The sequence below is a fragment of the Centroberyx gerrardi genome, chromosome 12 (assembly GCF_048128805.1).
Source record: "Centroberyx gerrardi isolate f3 chromosome 12, fCenGer3.hap1.cur.20231027, whole genome shotgun sequence".
NCBI classification, from domain to species: Eukaryota; Metazoa; Chordata; class Actinopteri; order Beryciformes; family Berycidae; genus Centroberyx; species Centroberyx gerrardi.
This window is the reverse complement of record NC_136008.1, coordinates 8,708,295-8,727,633: the sequence shown is the minus strand read 5'-3', so window position 1 is coordinate 8,727,633 and position 19,339 is coordinate 8,708,295. Positions and strand designations below refer to the sequence as shown.

The 19,339-nt window shown below is 42.9% G+C and overlaps 1 protein-coding gene across 2 annotated transcripts in view; it reads right to left on the bottom strand.

Annotated features, from left to right (window-relative positions):
- Positions 1 to 19,339, bottom strand: part of LOC139932772 (mannosyl-oligosaccharide 1,2-alpha-mannosidase IA) — a 165,558-nt gene that overhangs the window by 40,219 nt on the left and 106,000 nt on the right. For both annotated transcript variants that reach the window (XM_071926658.2, XM_071926657.2), the window contains exon 4: positions 11,452 to 11,532. In XM_071926658.2, coding sequence (XP_071782759.1) covers positions 11,452 to 11,532 — 81 coding nt within the window. The remainder of the gene's footprint in view (positions 1 to 11,451; positions 11,533 to 19,339) is intronic.

Genomic DNA, 19,339 nt, shown 5'->3' with positions numbered 1-19,339 from the left:
ATAATTCCAGCTGACAAGTGGCTGAGAGCAATCAATCATGGAAAATCGCAGTCGAAAAGTCTCTTTAATCTCATCCTTTCTTCCCGGTGGACTGCAGCACTGCAACGGATAACTGCAGTGAAAAAAATATCAATGAGATTCATATTAACAGATAAAAAGAGCTGGGGAGGAACAAGGTTTCATTTACATACTGGAAATAGGCATAATGGAACATCAGGGCACAGAGTGAACCTTTCTTTGAAAAAGCGATGCCCTGGAGAGTTTCTGTGATTGGTTCTGCCTCATCCAGCCACTAGAGACCATGCACTGAGATTCAAGAGATTGCATGAAAAACAGGTCAGGGTAAGGAGAGGAGGAGGAGCGAAAATAAGGCTGAGAGGGCACAGACCCGGCCTGCTTGCTTTCAGTAGACCTCAGAGTCTTTTAATTGATGCTGTATGTAATCTTAAAATGCCCGAAGAGGCTACATGGAGAGATCAGAGGGGGAGAGACAGAGAGAATGAACTCTGTCACCCGAAACCCAAGATGTATGAACTCCTCTAGCCCAAAGCGCACTGCGAGCACAGACTCTCCCACAGGACCTACGGGACAGTCCTCCATAAATACGTCCTCGTCCCCTCGTTCCTCAGACTCACAGCGAAGCGTAACTACCTCAGGTGGAGTATGTGAGCCGACTCCTTTATCCCAGGGCAATCTCACTTTGTGTGTAGCTGAAAGCAGTGCCGCTCCAGCAGGAGAATCGGAGGGGAGGGGGAGATAGAGAAGCCATGCATTCAGCTGGCCGGGACATGAGTGCAATACAACAACCAAGAAGATAAGGCTGAGGGGAGAAAAAGGCACAAAAATAAGATAAAAAAAACTGAGGAGTAAGAGGGTGAAAACACAGTGTGAGCAAAGGAGAAGGACGAAATTAATGTTGCAAGTCATGGCCACAACTTTGAAATGAACTCAACATCATTTTTAACACCTGACAGTATATCATCATCGCATCTCTCAGAAACCGGTGTCCGGACACGTCCTTTGATTGGCGGGCGAAGGACGTCTCGGCAACAGTGGCATTCGGCTCCATTACCCACAGAGCAAGCAAGAGGACACGCACCGCAGCCATAATGATATATTTAAGTCAGGCCGGGGCTATTTGTTGATGAGGAAGAGGGAGGAGCCGCAGCCTCGGCCCCGACGGCCGTTCATCCTTCTCCATCATCAGCTCCGAAGGGAGCGCTTCCAAATCTCCCCTTGCATGCCTACTAAGAGGCCGGCCCATTAGCTAATTGTGTTACACTAAATATGAAGAAACAGATCAATTACTGCCTCCGCCTGGGATTGTGCTTGTGTGTGCATGTGTGTGTGTGTGTGTACAGTATGTGTGTATATGTTTTTATGGGTGTGTGTGTGTGCCTATGTATGTGCATGTGTGTGCACCGTGCCAGGAAGTTTGCATTTCCATACACAGGTACAGGTGTGTATGGGGAAGATGTTAAGCCAATAATTTACCTGAACGATTGGACAGACGTGGAGATTACCCCTCGGGAAGAAGCGGTGATAATAAATAATTGAATTTCCCCAGGCTGCGAACGGGGAGATTTCATTCATTATTTATCATCTAATTGATTACAGCAAGTAGGCCTTCTAACCTGTCCCACAGTTAATGTGTTGCTTTTATGTGCTTAATTAATGGCCACTGCAGCTTCATGAAAAACACACACTCAATTACGTCTTGAATTGAAAAGCCGCGGCGGTTTGTGCTGTATCGCTGGGCTGGGGATGGCACAGAGACATTAATCAGCTAAAATGGGATCAATAAGACAGACTTAGTCTCCCAGACCAAATTGGACTATTTTTCATATTGTTGTCATGCCGTCTCTGTGGCAATATCACATCGCAAGTTTTCCTCTTGACCTAAAATCCACTCGGAGTCAACTTAGCTGCCAGTGTTGTTTGCCGTTCTGCTGCGGCTTGTTTGTTTTCTGGCCCCTCTGTCCTGTCCCCTGCTCTCACTGATTCCTCTCTGTGACAATGTGTTGATGTTTCAGGGAGTGCGGGAGATCATATTCGATGTGTTGCACCTTTGATATTTGGTGAAGAGTTATTGTTTTGTATACAAACAGTACATGCGCACGGCACAAACACGCACGCTACACACATGCACGCACGCACACACACACACACACACACACACACACAAATATATCTAAACTCACACTGGCACGCAAGTTGTTTATCTCTCTAGCTCTTGTTCAGAGGGGCAGCCACCCAAACCAATTCCACGGGGTCTTGTTCTGAATAAAAAGCGGTTATGGCCAACCCTGTCTGAATCCAAAACGCCTCTTGGCAGCGTGTGCCATGATGTGTATTTTACGGCTTGAAAAATAAACGCTATCAATATAATTTTCCCTTTTTCTCTCTTTCCTTTCAACTTCAAAAAAAACAATGGCAAGACCCCTGGCTAGGCCTCAATTCACTGTCACTGCTGCTGTGGGAACCTTTCGTATCCCAGCATCAAATGGCATATACATAACTCATGAACTCGATCTGAATAAAAAATAAAAATGGAGAGACCTTTTTGCAAATACACAGATGAAACAAAACAAGCACTGTGAGGTTCAGCACACTCAGATGCTATTAGGCCTTAGCATCTAACACACTCTTTGTTATAAACTACACCCACACTGAAAAGAAAACTTAAGCTAGCGAACTACATGGAAATAAAACAGAAGCAACTTACTTTCATCCTTTTTTTTTTTTGCTGTGAATGTGAGACTATATGAGCTGTACGCATCACTAAGCCTCTCAACCTCTACAGCTACAAATCAGCCTCACAACACACAGACACTCCATTTCCAGGAAGGCATTGATCACCAGCCAAAGCCATCAGGATCAATACTATTCACTGTTTAAAGCCAGCTCTTTGACCCCTTTATGTACTGCACTGGAGCAATAAGAGGGCATTTTTACTAAATCAAATTCTTGTCTGATTGAAAGCTAAACGCTAAAACATCCAAAAGGAGTTCTTGCCTTGTAGTAAAATTTTCTAAACTGAAAATTCAGGATGGCCAATAAGATTTTTTTAGCTCTTTTCATTCTATGGTCTTTGCACCTGCTATCGCTCAAAAATATATATTTTGGAAGATAAAGATTTTGTTTAAATAGCTTCAGTTCGTCCTCAGAGGCAAGTAAGACTTTTCCACTACTTTAATTGCTGTTGGACGGAGAGAAGCAGCCTATAAATAAGGTCCCCGGGCTGTGAGCTATGTAAAGTCTGAATGGAAAGGCCTGGATGCCACAAGGCTGACATCATTAAGGGCAGCCTAACGATCCCCTGCATTCGATTTGTTTGGCCTGCATCGCATCTCTTCCGACTGGCATGACTTGCAAAAAAAAAAAAAAAAAAAGCACCCGAGTTTCATCAGTCTCTCTTCTCAATGGGGCTTCTATTGAGGTTGGGCTCGGTTTGGGCCGAGGCCAAAGCACTCCCAGGCTAAGTCCAATTACTCCAGTGAGAATGTTAGGTATCTCTAAAAAAAGGCTAATTGAAGGGTTTATTCTGGAAAAAACAATAGACTGAGGGAAAGAAGGTGGGAACAAATCAAGGTCAACAAGACAGAGGAAAGAAAAAGCTGCTGCGTTATTCTAGCAGTATAAAAGACTATTCACTTTCTTAATCATGCCACATTTCTGCCAGTCGCAGCACTAGTATCCATAGAAGCTCAGCTTTGTTGCAGTCCTGGCAAACAAGCTGTTAGCTTATTGTTGAGTGACAGATATATTCAGTGAGTGAGCTATTATTAGCCTACTGTACAAGACTCAAACAAATATTAAATAGGCTAAACACTCTGATGCATATAACATTTGAACAAGACATAATGCATGATGTATGAGCTCCTGGTTATGGAATGTTGTTCTCATCCAGTGCCTCTTAACTCCATAATAAAAGTGAATGGTGTAAGAGCGGAGCAGAGCACAGTTATTTTAACTTTGCACAAATGGGATTAGGTGTTTGTACATAGAGTAGAATGGGGGTTTGGGGTAGGGAGCTTTCCTTTCACGGCTAAGCTCACGGCGGTGAATACGGAGCGCAGCAGGTTACTGTGCGATTATGATGATCCACTTTGATCTGAGGAAATGAAATTTCTTCCAAGACCACTTTTCAGCTCTTCAGCGAAAAGGCACATATTCCCAGACGCACGCGTTCAGGCTCATTCACATGCACCGACATTTACTGTACACACTCGCTTTGCCTGCCTCCAGTGTTGAGTTAAAGCCATTGTAATCCCAGAATTGTGAACTATGAAGCTTTGCCTAAATGGACTGCGGTTTTGAGTTTGTGAAGCAGCAAGATTCCTTGATTAACTAACAGTAGCAGAAGGCAACACACACGGTGTTGAGGAAACAGTGAAACAGGAGTCAATATGACTTGACAGTGGGTTCCAATTAAAAGGCAATACCAAGTCCTGCCTGCTCATACGCATCCATGAGATGCTGAGATAGATCAATAATTGAGATCATGAAGGAAAATGATGATGTTCAAATCTGACTACAACACCATGAACAGGCATGTGGTGGAATCAGGAGCTGGACCACAAACCATAACTTAACAGACTCAAAGACTGTTTTTTGGAACTATTCTAGAGCGGTTGCAACAGCTCAGAACCAAGAGATGTATCTAGAAAAACTCTCACAGTCATTTTTACCATCTTTTCCAATTCACTCTAAGTGAAACGATATAATACATGGCAGGATGACATCACGGATTATAGGACAGCACAAGCTGTTCTCTCTTGTTTCTGACTAAAGGGAACAATAGCGAATGTTCTTCTTCCTTACATGCAAACTCAATTATCCTCGAGTGGAGAACAGACACACATTTTAATACTGAATTTCAAAGGTACCTGCTTTAAACCAAAGGAAGCACTAGTCTGCCTCTATATAGTATCATCTCCTCATGGCCCTACTCTGCACTGTCTACATAATACATCATCTCCGTCTACAATTTTCCCCACCTGCCCTGGCTAACCATATATCACACATTTCAACCAGACGTCATTTTCCCATTTTCCCTTCTCTATAAGCATGGCTTATGTAAGAAGCAGCCAGTGTGATGGGGGAGGGGGTGTGTGTGTGTGGGGGGGGTGTCAGAATAGACGCTCTACCCTTCGCTGGAGGGAGAGAATCCGCCTGGGTCTCCCTGAGGTCGGCTGAAAAGGGATCCTCTCCATGCACATTCTGATGAATATCGGCGCGCTGTGGACTCTCTGGGACTCGGATTAATTCAATTGGCTCCCCCATATACAGTAACCTACTATGAAGAAAAATGACCCGGCATACATTTCTCTCTCTTCGCCACAGCCCAACCCTTTTCACTGGGAGGCAAGGTCACAGCGGGGAGGATGATAGTATTTCTCTGTTGCTGCAGAGGGTGATGGGCGTGGGTGAAGATATGGGTGAGATAGAGACTAACAGAGAGAGAGAGAGAGAGAGAGAGAGAGAGAGAGAGAGAGAGAGACCTACAGCGCCTTCAGAAACCCCCTTGTTTTTTCTGTATTTTGCAGTGTTGCAGCCTGACTTCAAAAAGGACTGAAGATCAAAGATGGATTTAAGATCTTTTGTCACTAATCTATACACAATAACCCATAATGTCAAAACGTACTTGTATTCACCTTTTTCTCAAATTTATTTAAAGTGAAAAGCTGAAATGTTCTGAGTCAAAAAGTATTCAGCCCCTTTGCAGTGACACTGAACGTTGACTTAAGGAGCATCCAAATTCCTTTGAATGTCTTTAGGATGAGGAGCATCAATGTAGAGAAGGTGTATAAAGCATTGGGAGTTCACAGTTGGCTCTAGGGCTGCATGGGCGATATCTACAAAATAAAATATCACAATATTTCTGACCCAATACCTCGATATCAATAATGTGACAATATTTTGGCGATGACTAGTGGTGCTTTCAGAAAATATTTACACATGAGAAAATTTTGCGAAACGAGCGTTAGTAGCCTAATGTGGATAAAATGGTGAAGCAGGTAGAGGCGTTCAGTGTTCATTTCACTCAGCTAGAGCAGTCATAGTTCAGAAAACTATAACAGTAAAAGATAACTGTACTGCAGCCTTTAAGACCAAAAAGACCAAATTTAAGCTATATCACAATATTACGATAACTACAATCCCACTGGATCTCTAGTCTGATATCACAATATCGATATTATATCAATATATCACCCAGCTCTAGTTGGCTCTATCATTAGGAAATAGACAAAATATGGAACTGCGCAGATTCTTCCTAGAGCTGGTGTGGCCGGTGACCAAGAGCCCAAGGATCACTCTGACTGAGCTGCAGAGTTCCTTAGCTGCAACGAGAGATCTAGCCTGAAGTACAAGAGTCAGTAGCACTTCACAAATCTTCACAAAACACAGTGCACCTGGAGTTTGAAAAAAAAGCACATGAAAAACTCAAGCAGCACGAGGCAAAAGATTCACAGAGGCTCCCCGTCCAACTTGACCAAGCTTGAGAAAATCTGCCAGGAAGAATGGGAGAAAGTCCCAAAAAACACAGAAGGTGCCAAGCTGATAAAGACACATCCAAGAAGACTCAAAGCTGTAATCACTGCCAAAGGTGCTTCTAGAAAGAATTAACTCAGAGGGTTGAATATTTACTGTATTTAAATGAGTTTCTGCATATCATCTTTGCAAAAAAAAATGTCTACAAACATGTTCGCTTTGTCCTTATGGGGTATTTTGTTTAGACTATTGACACAAATTGTATCCATTTTGAATTCAAGCTGCAACACCACAAAATGCAGGAGATGTCAAGGGGGTTGAACACTTTCTGGAGGCATTGTGGAACGAGAGAGACGCAGAGAGAGAGAGACTTTGAAAAAAAAAGAGACAGAGGCGGGGACAGGGACAGGTACTGAGACAGATAATATTCATATTCTCCCCGAGTAGCAGGTTGCTGATTGAGTGTTAAGGCATGCTGGTCGCCGTTAGCTGTGTTATGAATATCAATTTGTTTTCCGCATGATCTCGTCAAGCAGGCAAGTAAAGGTCAAATCATTCGTTCTAAGAATAAACTTTGTTCCTCTGTTAATGCATAATGCATTGCCAAAGTTAACATGACACTTGGGTTTTCCTCAGCTTTGTGTGGATAGAGAGAAAAACAGAGCGACGCAAAGGCAAATAGAGAGAAACGAGGATGAAAGGGCTATGTATGAGATGATGTCCAATTTACTGCAAGCAATATTTATCTCTATAGTGTGTGTGTGTGTGTGTGTATCACATCATATGTGCTCGCCTGTTTTAGGAGCCAAATTAAAGCCATATTTGGAGACAGAAGTGGGTCACCCAAATTAGAAGGAAAACAACATGGATTGGTGCAAACTCTCCACCCTTCCCCCACCAAATTATCTCACAAAGACACGTCTGAAATTATGGTAATTAAATGACGCCCACAGGCCTTAAAAAGGGACCCACAGGCCTTGAAAAACCGTGTAAGTTTGTGAATTTGAGAAAAAGGAAAAAAGCAAGGCCTGGAGTGTGACAGTGGCTCAGTGGTTACAAGTGTCGCCTCGGAGCAAAAAGGACTTGGAAGTTCTTTGAAAATGGATGTACGGCTCTAAAAATGCATGATTTATAGTCTTGTGTGGGTCTCAAAATCATTAAGTGGCAATTACTGTAACTGCAATTTACTTTTAATGATGAAACAAATGGCTTTACAGTAGATTGCAGGGAATGGTGTTTCGGGTGTTTGAGATAAAGAAAGTGCTTCAGCTGGAAGAGGGAGCAACATTTTCTTCCCAAGGAGAACCACAGCAGCATGTTGACTCTCAGGATGCATGTGCCTTGGTATCAACAGCAGTGTATAGTCTTGCAGCAGTTTTTTTTAGAATGAGTGCTTTGACCTTTATTTGTTGGCTTGACAAGATCTTGCAGAGCAAAATGAGGTTCATAGCATGGCCGCTGCCAATGATTGTAATGCCTGACTATTAATCAGCACCTGTCTACGGCAGGAGAATATGAATATGAACTTTCTCTCTCTCCCTCCCTTTCTCTCTCTCGCTGTTTCTCTCCCCGGCTCTTTTGTCTCCCTCCCTCTCCTCTCTTCTCCCTTTCTCCCTGTCACTATCATTTCTCTCCTGCCTCCCTCTCTCTCCCTGCCTTTGTCTCTTTTGCTCTCGTCTCCTCCCTGTCTCTGTCTCACTCGCTTTCACTCTCTGCCTCTTTGTCACTATCTTCCCCTCTCCTCCCCCTCTGCCTCTATCTTCCTCTTTTCTCTCCTCTCCTTCCCCTCTGCTCTCTCTGACTCCGTCTCTATTCCCTTCCTCTCGTCTCCACTCTCTCTGTATCCTTGTATCACCTCCCCAACCACTCTCACACTTGCTGATGAGCAATATGAACGCATTTCTCTCCTCTCTCCTGCCTGTCTCTTCCTCTCCTCTCTCTCTCTCTCCTCTCTCTCTCTCTCTCTCCTCTTGCTGATGAGCATATGAATACACTTCTTTCCTCTCCTCTGCCGGCTGCTGCCTCCCTCTCTCCCTGCTGCTTTAGCTCAGCCCAGGGGCAATTTTCACACAAGGCTGATTGAATTCATTCCCTTTCCCCTTTTTCCTTTTGCTGTGCTCTGTTCTTACCAAGGAGGAGGATGAGACTGGAACAAACAAGGTCCCACCACCCCACACATTCACATTCATATAGATGGACACTGATGAATGAAACACACACACACACACACACACACACACACAGACACACAGGATTGCATGCAGGCATGCAGTGTGCACATACACATACACACGAGCACAAACACAAATGTACATTGGCAGTGGAGAAATAGAGGTCGAGTTCACGTAAAAACACTTAAGTTCTTAATGGAGGTGAGGAGATGGCACATAGAATGTGCCAATACATGAATAGACAGGCACACACACACACACACACCCTCATGCACGTGTATGCATGTGCGCAAGCACACACAAACGCAGACACAAAAAAGCTAGTAGAGAGATAGAAGTGTTCACATATAAACACACACACCCTTATATGGAGAAAGGTGAGGGTAAATGCATACATATATGAAAGCATTTGTTGAGATAAATGGACATACAGACACACACACACACACACACACACACACACACACACACACACACACACACACACACACACACATACACACACACACACACCACAGCACACACATCTAACACCTAGAGCCAATGCAGCCAGAGCCATTTGGTCTGGCCAGGAGTGTGTGACAGTGAGTGATGAAAGAGTGGCAAACGGAGCAGGGAGAGCCCCGACCAGCCGGGCCCATTTGAACAAGACGTCTAACTTGGGGGGGTGCCTGTCATAAAGACCAGCCATGATCCTTCTGGGAGCCCCAAGAAAACACACACACACAAACAGTACATACACGGTCATAACAACAGGAGGTTATTAATGGTCAGGTGTTTCTCCGGTTCTGCTCCAAGCACTTCCCCAGCAAACTGCGTCCCACAAGGAGCCATAATCATCGCCCGTTTCCCGGCAATCGTTTACAGCGGCACCAGGTGCCGAATGTCCTCCGGTCAAACTGGATCCACAATCCCATAATCGTTTCCCACAAGGTCCCCCCTAGCTGACACTGTGTCTCAGGTGATTTACGTCTCTGCGGTAACCGGACCTGTTTCTGCCAACGACGGCCCCTCAATCTGTCGGTTTTATCATTGGGATGGAACAGCAGACTCCTAGGGAAAGACCCTAATGGGGGAACGGAAGGGGAGAGGACCGGGCGGAGATAAATCTCGCTCCGGGGGACCCTTCACGGGGCGAGCGTGCACGGCACACGAGTGGGCCCAGTGATGGATAATAGCGCCGCGCTAAAGCGTATTGATACGTCTGTCAGGAAATTGAGATGGTGTGCTCCATCTCCGGAGAATGATGGCGCACTGTAAACAGCATGAAGTCCCCAGACAAAGAAAAGTACGCGGGAACGGGGACTGTAGTCGGCTGAACATAATTGACTGAGCAGCAGAGAGAGATGGCAGCACTTATTACAAAGACCAGAGTTTTCTCCGGTGTGGCTGGAGGAGGGAACAGCAGAACAATACTGATGGTCAAAAAAAGGAAGTGAAAAAGATGAATGAGATGTAAAAGCTTTAACAGGTAGCAATTGTATGGTGTCTCTTTTTTCAGATTCTCTTCACCCAGATTAGTTGTTCCTTATGTCCTTGTGTCACACGGCAAGACAGGAGAATAGCTTCATGGACAAACACGTATTGTATTCTTTCTATGCACACACCCACACACACACATTTACAAAAACGTCGTTATTGACGAAATATATGGAAATTTCTATGGACCAACGGATAAAATAGAAGACCATTTTCTGCATGGCATTAATGGCACACAAATGTGACATAATGGATTCAGCAATATATATTCTCCTCCACCAATGCATTCATATTTCAGTCATCCGGCAGTGGTGGAGAATTTTATGCTGCTCTCTCCTCAACTCGCTCAGCCTGCAAATCAATGTCCATTAAACCGACTCGAGTGTTCATATGTCACTGGATCCGCTCTCCATTAATTCTGCTTCTGCATGGATCTCAGCCTCTTCGACAGAGTGGCCGTTCATAACAGTACAACTACAGTGTAGTATGTACGCTCCGGGAGGCTGCTAGAGGCAGATGCTCATTACGGTGACACGTTGACCTCCAGTGCCTTTACAGTACATTGATAATGAACTGGGCCATTTGTGCTGTATGCTTGTCACAGGCAATTTTCGAACCTTTATTTATCCAGCGAAAGTTTACCGAGCGTTCATACTGTTTTTTAGCAAAGCCTTAGCTGCCCATTGCAACTACAGGCCTTTTCTCTTGGCCAATGAGCAGCTCCACTGGAGCAACTGGGGGTTCTTCAAGGGCACTTCAGTGGTGGTTATGAAGGGAGGGGAGAGTATTTCTCACTCACTGTCCCGGCCCAAATATGACCAAGCGACCTTCCGGTTATAAGCCTGCTCCTCTAATCTCTAAGCCACTGCTGCACCAATGCCTTCATACTCCATTGATAATATACTGGGTCATTACTGAGAGCAGATTTGTATTGTACTGTATGTCATACAGGCAATATGGTTATGGTTGATAAAACAGTGTAAAATGGGAATATGAGCACCTAATTTGAAAGTGAGATTGGATTAGCTCTTTGTATGTAGTTTTACTCTTGTTTCCAGCACATCATTTTATGTGGGCACTATGATAATACAAAGATGTGTGAATATGTATATTTCCTGTTATACCTCAGAGATGCTCAATCACACACACACAAACACACACACTCAGATGCACGCACGCACACACACAAATGCAATCACACACAGAGCCGGCCAGTTCATCATTCAAACACCAGGGCCGGGCTGGGATAACGGAAGCAGCAGCTCTCACTAGAATCGGGGGGATAATGGACGTCAATTAATCTTACCTCCTCTCCTGTCAGGTAGTACGCCGACAGCAACCCGCCGACGTAACGGATGTTCACCTCAAAGAGTGATGCCTCGCCGTTCTGTTGAACCGAGAGAGAGAGAGAGAGAGAGAGAGAGAGAAAGAGAGATCAAATCATCAAATGTCATATTCGGTCAAGGCCTCAATCAGCGGTAGAGCAGCACAGTGATGTTTATGGAAAGGATACGAATACTTTATCATCATAATTTATCGTCATTCATACTTAATTGATGTGTGTGTTTGTGAGAGTTTATGTATTTAATAATTGAGATACCCGGGTAGATATATTGCCCCTGAGTCCTCTTAGCCATACGATAACCCAGATGTGTAGATAAATGTTTCACATCACACACTGTATGCTGTGAAGTCTCCGTGGAGCATGGGTGTGTGATCAAAATTCATGACATCCAGGTGTTGCCTATTTGCGCTGCACTATTAATGGGTCCTCGCATATTTTTATAGAGAGCTTTCAGGTGATTGCGTTTCTAAACGTACAACTTGAGCCATCCCAACAGAATTCAGCAGACAAGATTGATCTCTAACTGTTTGACTGGGAACTGATCATTTCACCACTGACACATCTGATCGATTTGGTGTTTACATGATGTGAGCCTGTTAGCAAGCCAACCATATCAGGTCAGCTAGCCGTCACTGTCTTATTGTAAACACATCTGATTTGCGCACTATATCTATATATAGTATATCTGGCTATAGATAGCTGGCTAACAATGCTAAAAACGTGATGCTTCTTTAGTTTAACTGAGCTGACTCTTCTCAAGCTAAAATTCGCAGTGGTTTGGAGTAGAGACTAAGACCAAAAGGCCATGGGCTAAAGAAAAGAGAGTTTCCTGATTCACAATAACCTAAATTTGGGAACAAATCTACCATATCAGATTATTCACTTTTACTTAGCAAATTACTGATTTGACCTGCATCCACACAATCTTTTTCAGGCATCTTTTGTTATTCTTGAATGGTTGTGAGACATTTATCCATTGTTTGCACACAGCCAATTCTCCAATTTACCACCATGATGGCACCAGGTTGCTAGGAGATTTGTGACACAACTGCAAAGCCTCTACTGCAACAACTCAAGACAGTTTTTTCTTCCTAGTATTAGTCTGTAAGCATCCCCACTCATGATTGCTCTCATTTTACATTTAGATTTAGTTTTTTTACATATCGCTAACTCTCTTCTTCAGAGTGACTGTCAACGACTGCTCAGGCAGGGGTTCAGCATCTTGCTCATGGACACTTAAGAGCAGGATACCTGGCTGTTGACGGACAGATTAGCTATTGTGGGGATCAGATCTGTGAACTTTTGGTTATGAAGCAGCCTCTCTAACCACTAAGCTCCCCTGCCGCCCTTAGTCTCCTTCTAAGTCTGCTGTAATGGAGATACTCTCTCTGGAGAAATCAAAGACTACTGCCAGGCCAGTCTCAATAAAGTCAGGCCAGAAAGTCAAAGCCATGTGATAATGTTCCCCGGTGGTTTGTTTCCTCTTTTGTCTGAGAGCCGCTTACAACTGCAGGGGAGTATTGATCAATATGAGCCCAACACAATGTGAGTTTAGTGATTCATGGTGGATTTTCATTCTAACTCCTTTGTTGTACGGGTTCAAAATGTCGGCCGTTTCTCCTCTTTTTGTTCTAAGTTTAGAATCGGATGCTGTGCGAATTGTGCTCTGTGGTAGGTCTGTCATGGAGAATGGGCTGATTTTAATTACAGAGCAATTATTTTAACAAACATTTGGAGAGGTAAAAAACAAAGGAAAAACAAAAAAACAAAACAGCATCTGATTTCTGATTGAATTAAATTATCTTTTTTGTGGAAAACCAACAGTTTATCACATCTTCTGAATTGACAAAATCAAAACAAAAAAAAATATTGAAGTGGCTATTAGGCTTTTCTTTGTACATTTAACAATTCTCTCTCTCTAAACAGTGATTTTATATCATTACATAGTAGACCTTTTGGATAGAAATGTTCTAACCTCTTCCCTTTGGGTGCAGGTGCCCACTCTTCAGCATACAAATAGCTAGTCCTAAGGCAAAAATACCTGCATTTATTGATAGTCCTTTGCTTGCCTCATACAGTACTAAGGTTACCTGCTTTTGAAACCTTGTAGAAAAGCTTCATTAACAGTATTCTCATGCTGCCAGGATGAGACCTTAGGCAGAGGAATTGCAAAACAAAGGCACCTGTTGCAGATTGGCAATAATTCCTGAGTTGCGGTGGTTTAACTAAACAACCAATCAGACTGTGCTTGTGAAGGCCCTTAGAAAGCTGTCGGCTCAAAAAGACCCTTTTTCTGTTTGTTAACATCAAACACAGTTGGTCTGCTCCCTTTTCCATATGAAATATGAAATAAGATAAGAGGTGTTAAGCACTACATGTGTCTCAATATGTCACCGTAATTATTGCCTCTCATGCTAGCTACTTATTGACTTGGAGACCCCTTGAGAAGGAAATTGCTATCGCAAGTGTGGATGATAAGGAAACTGTAATTGGGTGCCATAGAGGGCAATTACCTCCACTCCGAAGATAGCGTAGGGATGGGAAGTCACTGGCATCTGTTCAAAGCTATCATTTATCTCCATACATATCTCTTAAAATATGTATCTGTTTAAACCTATTTGGTATGATTACATTTTTTATTCAAGACTTTGACAAGCATTTGGCATCAGTTATTACTGCTTGGCCTCGTCTCTCACTGTACATGTCCTATATGTTGTGATGTCACAGCGGCGTATTACCGTGACATTTTCCTTGTACATGTCATGAACTTGGCAACAAAGCGATTCTGTGTTCGTTAACATATATCATTCTTGTCTTGTGCTATGAAACATATGCATCAGGTAATAACAGCAGGGGTGATGTAGAGCGAAGGTGCTGGCTGCGTCCCTTAAGTCAGCGGAACTGGTGACATTTCCTGAGACAAAGCACCGACGCCTCTGGCATGGCGGCAGAGCTGAGCTGTCTTGCCAACCCTGAAATGAGCGGCCCATTCTATAATGGCACTAAGATGGCAGTGATTAGGAATGGAGTGTCTATTTATCACCAGTGATGGTGGCACTCAGCAAGACAGGCATGAGGTACGGTGAGAGGGGACAGTAATGCTGACAAAGGTTTTGCTGATCAGACTTTCGCTTCCCAATACAGGCCTAATAAATCACTCACCCAGCTTTATATAAAAGTTCCATTGATTCAAATGGACTATTTGAAGATCCCACCAAATACATTAAGATAATAGAAGCCTTCTGGTGGAATTTCCATCAGATATATTTTTCTTGATTTTTTTTTTGCTGGGTATCGTTTTGGAACAACTATTTCCAAAACACATTATTGTTTCAACCATTCAGATTTCATCACATACGTTTAATCAGCAAAAAAAAAAAAAAGCAAAGCCTGGGGCTCTGGGAAAGCCCGAAACTAAACAATACATTTGTCATCTAGAGTAAAACATAATTACACCAAGATGAATCAATTTAATCTCCACATCGTAAACAGAAGATTCAAAACAGTTTCAAAGTCTTCCTAAAGGTTGTTTTCACATGAACAAATACAAATACGGTATGCGCATATACTGTAAATAAATAGCACAGCAGAACTGCTTGGATAGGTCTCTTCATAGATATTTTTCAGCTATACGGCATTTCACTTTGTCCAAATCAGAAGTAATATTGTTACTTGGTTGTTTTTGCTTATTATTTCAGTTTGGTTTCCAATTGCAAAGCTGTGCACTGGAACACTGTCATATCCTCTCTCACTTTGCATAATGCCAACAAAGTAACGAGAAAATGTTAAAAACTGTAAAATACAATTAAAATTTTATTGTCAGTGATTAATTAAGTTACTCAGCATTCACAATAATATGGATATTTTAATCAAAGCGAAAGCACAATGTGATAGTCATGACATGCAAACAAATCCGTGTGGAGGAAATCAAAGACAATTATGGGAAAATGTCAATGAAAATTGCTCAGTTTAATTAAATGTGCAATTCCCTCTCCATTCCGCTTCTTAAGTCTGGATTTGATTGTCACTTCAAATGAACAGCTCCAAGGTTTTGCTGTAAGTGGTCTAACCTCTTTCAGGTTTACTATGGAGCGGTGGTGCAGCTGAGTTTGACAGAGGTTTAGGTTTAAATTTCGGGTTTAGGTTTAATTTCACTGCAAATAAACGATAAATAAATGACAAGGAAACCCTAATGGGCTTAAACAACTCCTCTCCCCAAAAAATGACATAAGGTATTCTGAGGTATTCTGATATCTCCACACAGTCCAGATTGTGTCCACAGTCCAGAGCTCAAATTAACCGTTCCAAACAAAAAGCCCCCTTAGCTGCTCCTCAAGGCAAGCTGAAGCACGGTGCAGCGAACACCTCACTCCTTCAGCCATTTCAATGACTTCAACGATAATTGCTCTGCTACAGGCATGGAAAGGAAATCAGGTGAAGGGAAAAACACCTGCTTTTTTTTTTTTTTTTTTTTGCTTCGTCTGTCTCTCGTCACTGTGCTCAAGCTGAGGATCTAATTAGGAGACAACACAAGGCTGGCAGGGCAAACACAAAACCTCTCAACTATCACTACCTCCAAGACGAAACTCTGTCTCCAGTTTTTCTGTCTCCTTTATTTTTCTGCCTATTGCAGTGAGAAAGGACAGTGGAAGGTGACAGAAGACACTGTCTGAAGGATGATTAGTGAATGGCGAAGATGGGTTGGAACAAATCTGCATTGTGGTGTTGCGGCTTCAAAGTACAAACAACTTACCCGTTGCACAAACATATTAGACATGAAGAATCTTCAATGCCAAGGGAGAACAAGTTGAGACCTAAATACCTTTATGGAATTGCCTTCATCTCCCCTGCTGCCTCTTATAGTTTATGCTATCATTTCCAAAATGTGAGGAGATCACTTTCTGGAGAGTGAAAAATAGTCTCTAACTGAAGAAGCCACTGGATACCGCATTCGGCATTGCCTCGACTATTTAAAATATGTATGATAATGGAAACAAATTAGCATTTTAATTGTTGTATGTAATCTAATTGTTGTGCAGGAGGCGCCACGGCAGAAAAGAAAATTAATTAATAAATGTAATGAGTCATTGGGTACATTGCTGTTGTACCTTGTAGGTGTTCTGCTTCACAAGCACCATGCAGTGTTGCTGACAGTGTTTGATGGTGGCTTCTCTGTTGATGAGCATTCAACAAGCATGGCAAAGATTCCTATCGGACTCAGCCCAGATTTGCCTGGGACATGAGCCTGATTGGCATGGCTACTGCGCTTATGTGCGCCAAGGATCTGACTAGACTGTTGCCCAGTAGTGTGTCCTGCTCAGACGCTAATGTAATGATTTACTACTAATAAAGAGGCATCATTGTCTCTGGGCAGATGACACTCGGCAACGCCACGATCCAGGTTTCAACTGGCTCTCACAAAGTTGGATCCGATACATAAAAAAGCCAAATTGGACTGATGTGACATAAAAACTGACCTGATGAGCCAACGCTAAAAATTAAACAGATGATTGCTTTAACCAGAGTTGGTGAATCACACTAACGGGCTGTGATTTAACTCAACATCACAAATTAACATGGAAAAATCATGAAAGGGGCCAATTAAGTCCTGCCACTCCACTCTCCCTCAGTCCAGCATGCTGCACACACCAGGATGCTGCTAATGCCTCTGCTAAAAGGAGAGTTTCTCAAGGCCGCTCCTCTCTGCCCAGCCACTATCAGGATAGAACGCTGTGGCTGCTTTTTTTAATGTACAGTAATTATGGGCTTGATTAGCGTCCAAGCTGTGAGAGCAGTCCCCGGCATTAGCGTTAATGACCGCTAACCTCTGGAGCATGCTAAACAGCCCAGTCTGATGGTGAGGGAGCTATAAACTTCACGCCAATATAAGAGAGACCTCACAGATGATGAGCCCACATAGCTCAATATGTTAAGTTGGTGACATCAACCTAACAGCAAGGACTGAGCGATGGGAAAATTACATTATTTATACCATTATTGTTTGATCTGAGTTTAAATAGATTGGCCTAAAGAGTTTTATAGCGCAGCAATGCATTAGGTAATTTTGTTTATGCATATTTGCATATCCGCTGTGCAGTAGAATGCTATTAAAACTTATACAACTGCTGTTGAGAGAGGCTTCTCTAATAAAGTTAATGGAGGTCGCCACAGAGAATGCCACCCATCATTATATTAGCATGTTCCAAGAGACCGATGCTCGCATTTAACTCCATTACTCAGTGGAGTGCCGTTTTTTGAACCCACCCAAATGAAGCAAAAAAATAACAAACTAATCAAAAGGGTTTATGTTGCTTTGAATGAGAGACTCCTTTTAACTTTTCAGTAACAATCAAAACATCGGGGAATCATGTCCGTTTTTCTGTAGCCTACATTCAGCTTGGTATTTTTAAATGGAAAGTGACTGGTTCTGATTTTTCAAATAGCATTTTAACTGACAGTCATTAGACGGTAATGGTTAGCAGTCGTGATAGATCAAGTCTTTTGATTTGAGTGTTCCACTCTCCTTCCATTTCCAGAGTTCTGATTTATCCATGATGCATTTCTACAAGCTGGCAGTGGATGCTTCAGTGAATACCTATTCCCATCTTAGACCAATAAACCCTGATTAAATGGACCAAGCGGAGGGGCATTAAGATAAACTATTGGCTAATGGTGCAAATCTCAGCAGGTATGATTTACCTTTTACTTCTTTGATAACACTTATCTTTTAGAATCTGGTAATTAATCAGCAGATAACCTTTCCCTAAACTCTTCTGCCAAAAGAGATCAGACACACACACACACACAGAGAGAGAGAGAGAGAGAGAGAGAGAGAGAGAGAGAGAGAGAGAGAGAGAGAGAGAGAGCGAGCAAGAGAGAAAGATTCAAAATCTATCCTATATCATAAACATCTTCACTGAACGCATTAAGCTGCAAATTAAGAGGCTCATGAATAATTAATCAAAAACTGGCGGGGTGATGACTTACAGCTCACCCTGTCCTCCTGTTTCACTTTCAGCCCCTCCATCGAGTCGATTACATATTTGTCAGTGGAGACTATCCACAAGAGCGAGAGGGGTTTATCGGATTTTGGCTCAGGCTTTTCATGCCCTCTCCGTACGTCGGCACACTCACATACACACTCGCACACAAACAAAAGCAGGACAGCGGCGTCGCGCGTACCGGCCTCTGCTCTCTCCCGGGGGCGGCGGCAGCTCCCACCGAGGGCTCTATGATAATGCGTGGGTCCCGTGGGACGCGGCTACACTCTCTCGCTCTACCGTTATTATTCGCCCTGCTGCAGTCCATCTTTCCTCTGTCTGACTGTCTGCGTGACTGGCTGCCTCTGTCTGTCATCATATACCTCCCACTGTATTGGGCCTCGCTGCCTGCAGCCGCATCCCTCACTTTGTCTCAGTGGCACTGGAGGCCAACTGACATAAAGAAAAAAAACCACAAGAGGCACTTGAGCTGCCCAAATGCCCTGCCATAAACGGCATGATGCATTAAATATAACCAGTTATGCTAATGGGGTCATTAATTAAGCTAATTAATATATTAATTAGCAAATATTTCAGTGTCAACATACTCTTCACATAGTAAATGGGTGGTATTAATGTTAACTGTATTTTCAAACAGTTGTGGTTGGGTGATATGGTTGAAATCAATATCACCATAATCATCAAGATTTTATTTTGATATCGATATATATCATGATATGGCTCACATATGCAAAATCACATGTTAAATAATCAAATGAATGTTCATCCTATTGAACTGAATGGTCATGTCAGGTGTGATGTCAAACAAAACTGAAATTTTCAAATAAATTAATTCCTTAAAATGGTTC